Raw genomic sequence first — 8,327 nt, forward strand, 5'->3', positions numbered from 1 at the left:
ATCTCAGTCCTGTGGAAACACTCCCTCAAACACTGCCCCTGATCTTCAGGGAATAGATTTCCAAAATAAACTATAAATGTAGGTTCAGACATACATCAGTTAACTTAGAGCTAGTTCAAAAACAGCTGCCTCGAACCACTTTGAGCTCCAGTCCACAAACTACACAAAGAAAACCCTCTTCCTCGCACGACGGGAGATTTTTCTTTTTCTTTGGCACTTTTTTGTACTTATTTCCTTTTCTGTCCGAGCACCTCAACTCTTTATTTCAGTGAGAGACAGAATGAGGGCAAATTGTAAAAGTTTTATTTAAAAAAAAAAAAAAAGGTAACGGTTCTACTTTTCTTAAGTGTAGATTTTTCACCATTTGATAAGAGGTTTGTGCTAATAATCAGAACAAATGACAAATCCACAAGTAGAGTTTCATAATCCAATTTATCGTAGGTTTTTTGTACCCATGGCACATGAAGAAAAGCAACCAGAATATCAAAAACAATATAAAAAAAAGAAGTTAGTAAAGTTTTACAATGTTTAAATGTGGAATGTTGTGTTTTTCCAGTATGACCATAAGGCACAGTCATTACCACTCCCTTGTATGCAAGCGTGAGCTCAGTAATCAGAAACCTTCACGTGAGTGTAGATTATATGATTCTCTAATAAGTTAGTCTACTTTACTAGCTTTGACTCATGGAACGTATGGTGTTTATGCAGTTGCACCATCCTCAGTGGCTTGAGGCACTGAAACGTTGTCGCTCATTACGGTCACTTAATATTTTTATTTATTTATTTTTTTAAAACAGAACCAGTCAGATGATTGGGGTCAATTGTTACACCGATTAAAATTGGCAGATTGATCTATGGCCCTTCAATTAGAAAGTACAAAATCTAAGCAAATGAACTCTACAAGCATTTTCAGTAAGAAATGTTAGAAATTTTCAAACAATAATCACAGAATTTAATCAGTGGGTCTCATCAAGTCCCATCAAGTGATTAGTGGCGCTATCTTTAGTTATAATTTTTAATATAACATTTGTTCAGAAATACACACACATAAATAAATATATATTTATTTATGTTTTAGTTTCATATAGGTGATTATTCCTAAGCTTTATTTGTCCAAATTGTAGATAAAGGAATATGATAATGTCTGTGCCTTTTACATTAAACAGAACCGAACAGTTATGTGTTACTTTTCCAGTTTATCAGTTGTGCATTTTCCAGATTAACCCAATGTTGGTTCCATACGTGCAGTGAACACAAACAAAACACTCTCTTCCACTGTGACCCATCATGGTCGGTCTTAATTTAGCATAAATAAAGTGTTGAACCTGCAACAACATACTGGATCGGACAGATCAGGAACATCAGAATCGTATCTTAACACCGACAACAAATCGAGCATTCAGATGCAGACATTCACCAAAAAAAACGTTGTTTTTTTTTTTTGTTTTTATCTCCAATTGGCATTAGGATGTTTAAAGTGGATATGAAGGGCTGTATTGGGCATTTCTGCAGAGTTTTCTTGCACATGGAAATGAAATGTAATGGCACCAGCAAAAGACGAAAGAAAATACAATAAACACTGTATTACACACACACACACACACCCTCACATACACAGCTACTTCAGAAAGAAAAATCTAACAGGTCAGCATCATCTTCAGTGCCGAGAACAGGACATTCCAGTGGTTAAAGGACACATGATATAACTGTGTATGGCAGGACAGTTATATCAGTCAAACATTCATACAACTACCAATAAATATCACCATTAGTCTTCTGGTCAATGGGATAAAGCCGAACACCTGGCAATATTATAAAGAAGGGTCATGAGCGAATGCTCACCGGGTTGAACAAGGCATTGGTAAACACAACATATTGAAAGAGAAAGGCTCTTACAGAACTGTGCAAAGACGAGGAAAGGGATCATGAAAAAAAAAATCCCACCCATTTTGTCTCTAAGGAGATCCAGCAAACCTGTGAGAACACTGGGTACACACTTCTCCTCAGAGTCTGGATCAGTTTTAATTCCAGTCGAATCGTTTAACAAGCACAAGACTTTACCACAGGATAGTAGATTTGGGGTTCAGATAAACCCCTGAGAAATTTTTTTTTGCGCTGACATATGATATATGGCCTGGGAAACCTGCATTTCACTGCTAGACTTCCATGGCACCAGAATGCTGGAGTATGAATACAAATATGCTTATTTTAAAGAGAGTCTTCATCATTGGAGTCTGTTTAAACCACCAAAACCACTCAGACCTTCGTTTTACTCTCCTACCCACTTGTGCTCATGGTGAACAAAAAAAAAAAATCATTTAATAAGTAAAAAGAGAAGAGAAAAAAAAAAAAAAAAAAAAGGAACTAAAACTTAATGGTGGTCAGTTGAGAGCTTCTAATACTCCCACATAGTGGAGCTGTCCAGCTCATCAGCATTGGCCTTCAGAACACCAGCATGGTCTCCTTTCAGGTACTTCCCTTCAATGGACTTGATGGCCACCTTGTTGTAGTCACAGAATTCCAGGAAGAAATCGACTGGAGTATCGCTGCTGCTCACAACTGAGGACTCACTTCCTACCATCCAGTATTTCCCAGTGGAATCTAATCAGAGAAAAAAGTTAATTTTTTAATTGCATTTTTTTTCTTTCAGATTTTAGGAGAATCCCTATTGCATACGAAGAGTAGAGCTGCTCACCTTGGAGACTGTAAGCCCCGTTACGGAACTCCAGGCCAAAGACATCGTAAGAGGATCGGTTGGAGTCCAGAGTACCGGTGACCTTCCTGCAGCCGATAAAGCCGTGCTCACACCTCAGCACGATGATGGGCCTGTTGATCAGCTTCATCAGGAACTCCTCAGACTCTCCTATACAAGAGAAAGGTACATACATTTTGCATACACTGCTAGTCATTTTAGACCAGTTATATCAAAGAGAAACAATGCTAGAGCAGAGCACGACTGAAGGGATTTACCAAAGTAATTCAAGTGCCTAGGGTCTCATTTATAAATCTCTTATGATTTTAAATTCCATCCTGAAACTGACATGAAAGTGTTCTTCTACACAAACCTTTCCTGGTGGACCACTTTTAGTCATGAGTGAGTGAGTGAGTGAGTGAGTGAAGGAAAAAGAAAGGAAGGGGGGAAGAAAAAAAAAAAAAAAAAAAAAAAAAAAGGAAGGAAGGAATGAACAAGAAGGAAGAAAGGAAGAGGAAGCAAGAAAGGATGGACGGAAGGAAAGAAAGAAGGAAAGAAGACAGACTTGCTTTGTTGAAGTAAGCACAAGATTTCAATTGCCAATTTTATGGCAAATGAACATCAATTGATGATTTAAGGGGTCTAGAGATCCATGAAAGGTAGAAAAGATCTTGGAGCTTTTTTTTGTGATATGATTATGAAAATCACTCATATTTGTACCTTTAAGAAAACAATTACATGTCCAAATTTTGTATTCAATTCCACACATTTTAAAAATAGATCTTTACACCTTTTCACAACATTAATGAAATCTGCTGAAGTCCAGAACCCACCTGCAGAATCAATGCTAGCAGCCAACTGCCCGTTCTTTTTGGCTGCCACGTATTTTCCATTGGAGGCACGGAGGGTAATTTTCTTGCCTCGCCATTCGATATCAAAATAGCAGTTGGTAGTCCTTATTAGAAGGAAAGGTTGAGACACAATTTGTTTGATTAACCAAAGAAAAACAGGCACTTTTCCCCCCTCACAAATGATTGCTGACTAGGTAGAACTTCTGCTTTGGCATGCACCATCCTTAAACCCCACCTAATCCTCGCTCACCTCACACCTTCTCAAATATATAGATGTTGTATAGATTCTTATATATAGATCCATGTTATACTAGATGTCCATATAGATTCATGCTTTGTAACGTGGACATTTTTCAAAACACAAAAATCAAGGTTAGAAAAACTAGAGTGAAGGATGTAGCTTTAGCAGAAACATTCTGCCCAGTAATCTGGCCTCTGTAAAGTTTACTAAACCTTCAACAGGAACAGAATGCCATTTATATTTAGTTACACGGACTATGTATGTCCATGAACCTTCAGACTTACTTGGTGGAAGCGGTACACTGTAGTCCACCGTTAGCAGTGAGCGTCCAGTATTTTCCAGTGCAGGTCTTGAAAGCGCATTTCTTTGTATCTTTACTGATCTCCATCTGAAAGGTCTCTTGATCGCTCTCTTCATCCTGGTTGGCAGACAGGTCCATCCCTGAAAGAGGGAAGAGCAAAATACTGAGTCTCGATTATCGGGATAATCAGAGGGCTTGTCTTCTGATCAGCATGAGGTAGAAAATGGCTCTTTATTCTGGTCAAGGTGTCTAAGAAAAGCTGATCTGAGATTAGAAACGATTTCCTGTCAGACTTAACCCATTATTTGCTCTGAATAGATCAGCAACCTTGTTTTACTCCCATACACACACACACACTAAAGAGTTAATCTTCTCTGAAATTATGAACCATCATACCTCCTGCTGAGCATCTTAGCAGAACAGCTGTGACTCAGTCTACCAGAATGCATCCGGCTTACAAAAGCCAAGGAAAGGCAGACCACCAGTTACATGCCAGCATCACAAATCACTACAGTGCAATTATGAACGCTCTAGCTACACAATGAGTCATGCATTTGCTGCAGAACCCCCACAAAGATGAGCTACGTGTCAGTTAAAATCACTAATTTATTTACAGATCAGGATATTTTATAACCGTTTACAAGACTAGCTCTTTAACAGCGAGACTGTAATCTGTTCCTTTTTTTTTTTTAAACCAGTGTTCATCCATGCAATGGTTAAGCAGTACCGAAAAGAAGCCTGGCCTCTGGAAAGTAAGATTGAATTTCTCCTGAAAAATGCAAGCCAGAACGAGCAAGGAAAATAAATGACCACGATGAGAACCACATGGTAGCGAGTGGAAAAGTCTTTATAGAGAACCCTGCTTTAACATAGGACTGACCAAAGGGAATATGTTCTTCATCAAATATAGGGACCCAAGCAGACAACTTCCTCTGCAACATTTTTTATAAGCCCTGATTGACATATCCCTACCCCCAACACCCTCACACAGATGCCCAGTTGATCCATCCACACCATGGCAACTGGAGTAGGGGAGCAAGGCTGCTATTCAATCAGACCTCAAAAGAATGGCTTTAGATACCACGAAGACATTTGCTGTTACACAATAGTAGGTAATGTTGGGTTAAATATGTTATTTAGACAGGGAAGGGCTACTCCTAACAAATTCCCTGGCTTTAAAAGACACTACTCTGAACATTTGTCTTGTCAGCAGTCTGAACCTTGCTGCAGATGTCATCAATATGGGAGAACAAAAGCAGGCAGGAAATCATTTCCACGTTTGTGTTGGATCAGTCCACTGATCTGCGGAGTGCCGAGAGAAACAAACAGCAGGACATGGAAGAGTGAATTCTCTAACTCTTTAACGGAGAGATGAGCTGGATGACAGATTGCTTAAGCAAGGCACGGTTTGTCTATGAAGTCTACGAAGGACGGCTGCTCTTCCGGGCAGGCGCCATTGTCCTGATGAACACGGCTGCCTACGAGGTCGAGCAGCTGGGGTGCACAGGCAGCCAAGGCCAGATCACTCTGCCTTTGTTCTCTCGCAACACAACCACACTACCCTCCACATGCCTAAGGAGGAAAATCTCAGCCTCCTCCAAACAAATCTGCAGATGGCAAACAAAGAAGGAATGAAGTGAAACCCCACTGAACAACAACTTTTTTTTTTATACTTGACAAGCTAAAGTAAGGCATAAAGCACCCTGATCCCAAAAGATCTGGTAAGTATTCAGATGACTTTTGACAAGATTAAGTTCCTAATTCAACCCAGATGCTTATGGAAATAAACTTTTAAAGCATGAAGGATCACAAGGCCACAGCAGTCCCTCACATCATTAGTATAAAAGAAGCCAAAACCCCCAAAAGAAACAAAGGCGACCTCTTTCATTCTGTCATGCAGACCATGTGCAGTAAGCTTGTTTTTGGCTCAGGCCTACTGCCAGCCACACACACACACACACACACACACACACACACACACACACACACACACACACACACACACACACACACACACACACACACAATCAGAAATCTTGGTCCTCGTGTAGAACTACAGTGTGACATGTAACCAAGAGTGTCAAAACACCCCTTACAGCCCTGTCCATCAACCCTACATCCATCTTACAGGGAGGGGAAGGCCAGGTCATTACATCCAAACATTATGACATCTCTTTATGTTTCTGCGAGGTTTCAACACAATCAAATCCATTATTTCAGCTTCGCTCCGGCCGGCCTATTCCTCAGAGTGAACTGTAATGGCTGCTTTTGCTCCTAATTTAATTACACCAAACTGGATCTTCCACAATGAAGCAGTTGTGGAATTCCGTGAGAAACAGGCAAGCCACAGTGCTGATGCTGGTCTGCAGAATATTTTTAAGCTTCTCTGTCTGCCATCTCAATATTCACAGGCAGACTCAGAAAGAGAGGAAAAGAGGAGATACAAAATGGATGCTGCTATGCAGCGGTCCAACCCATCGTTAAAAAGAGAGAGACACAACATATTCAACATTCATCAGCATTTTTAGAGATCTATGGACATGAGCATTACAAACTCTGCAAGCTGCAGATTTTCTTTTCTTTGGCAGAGTCACCCATTAGTTTTGGCCATAGCCACACAGGGACCACAAACCATGGAGCACAAGATCTATAATTAAGAACAGAACGATATACAATCATAAAGGGTTCAAGATGATATGTATACTCTCTTATTTGTAGAAGTAGTTTAAGCTGGTTAATGATATTGCATGGCTATTGCTGAATACTTAGACCAGTGTGTAGTCTGAAAGAAAACTAGGATAAAAAGTGGGTCAAAGGTTTGAAGGGAAACTCAGTGAAATGTCCATCCTACCTTGTCTAGTGGACACATTCCTGTCGTTAGCAGCGGTGAGCACTACTTGAGGGTGGCTCTGCTCAAGGACGAACAGCTCGTCTTTGCCCACTTTGGTGCTCTTGCCGGACTTCATGGTGCCACTGGGCCCGGATGGAGCCAGGTATTTCCCCAAACCGTCCCGGAATGCTACCTTCCCGGAGCGGAACTCCAGCGTGTAGCCAGTGGTCTTGTCTGGCTTCTGCGCCAACGTGCCATCGTTTTTGAGGAATCGGTTGTCTGAGGTCTGCAGATGATACTTCTGCTCATGGAAGACGAGTGTGATGAGCGAGTCTACGCCCCACGGCACGTCGCGGTCGATGGCCACCTCGTCGTCCTTGGCGCTCAGGTGCGCGTATCTCTTGCGCGTCACGCTGAACAGGTTTAACTGCGGGTGCATGGCGATGTGAACGCTCCATTTCTCCGCGTGGCCCGCGGTCTGCGCGAAGCAGGTGATGCGGTCCTCGGTGCCGCCCAGGTAGCGCCGGTGCGGCTCGGACTGCAGGGACCAGCGGCCGTCGTCGTGCGCCGTCACCACGAAGCGGCAGTCGTCGCTCGGCACTTCGGCGTCTCCAGTCACGTTGCCATCCTTGTCAGCGGCGATGTAGCGGCCCAGGTGGCTCTTTAAGAAGAACGCATTGGAGTCATCACCGTCCTGCTCCAGGGTCCAGATTTGCTTCTTCTTCATGCTCGTGGCTGAGGCGTTGATCTTGAAGCCAAACGCCTCAGCTGTGAGATATTTGTTTCCACAATTGATGAGCCCGAATTGGATGGTCAGCATGTCGCTGGTTCCGTTAGATGTCATGTTGGCTGCAGGTTAATAGTTTGTTTCACTGGAGAGGAGTATATGTGTGTGTGTGTCTGTGCTGCTGCAGCAGTGAGCCCTGTGTCTCTGTGCGTGTGCGTGTGCGTGTGTTTCCTTGCCCTTTGTTTGGAGAGCGTCGCCACTCACAGCGCGCGCGTCCACATGCAGTTGAAGCTTTTATACACGTGAGTGATGTCAGGCGCACAGCACCGCCCTCTTTCACAAAAATTCCTACATATCAGTAAAATAATCTACTAGATTGCAATAATTGTTATACTGTTAAATTGTTATATATATATATAAGTGAACTGCAGATGTTACGTATGTTGAACATCAAAGGTAAGGTAGATGTTGCACTGTTATTTGTATTTAATAATTCATACAATTATTTTTTGTTATAATTTGAGTTTATTAACATTGATATTGTGGAAGTTTTCAGTTTATTTTTTCTAATTAACTGACTGCAATTAGCTGGAACTTTTTTCTGTCAAAGATAAATGACAATTTCCTTTAAAAATCAGATGTATGTACCCTGAGGTTAATTGTTTTGGCTGTAACAGTTTTGGCA

At 41.6% G+C, this 8,327-nt stretch overlaps 1 protein-coding gene across 1 annotated transcript; it reads right to left on the reverse strand.

Annotated features, from left to right (window-relative positions):
• Positions 1–413: 413 nt before the first annotated feature.
• On the reverse strand, positions 414–7,932 carry fscn1a (fascin actin-bundling protein 1a). Its single transcript, XM_060897413.1, has 5 exons — positions 6,937–7,932; positions 4,069–4,225; positions 3,526–3,647; positions 2,696–2,863; positions 414–2,601 (listed from the first exon to the last, which is right to left on the reverse strand). The coding sequence occupies exons 1-5, from the start codon at positions 7,757–7,759 to the stop codon at positions 2,396–2,398; spliced, it is 1,476 nt and encodes a 491-aa protein (XP_060753396.1). The 5' UTR covers positions 7,760–7,932; the 3' UTR covers positions 414–2,395.
• Between the last annotated feature and the right edge of the window lie 395 nt (positions 7,933–8,327).

Source organism: Tachysurus vachellii, chromosome 21, assembly GCF_030014155.1.
Source record: "Tachysurus vachellii isolate PV-2020 chromosome 21, HZAU_Pvac_v1, whole genome shotgun sequence".
Lineage (NCBI taxonomy): Eukaryota > Metazoa > Chordata > Actinopteri > Siluriformes > Bagridae > Tachysurus > Tachysurus vachellii.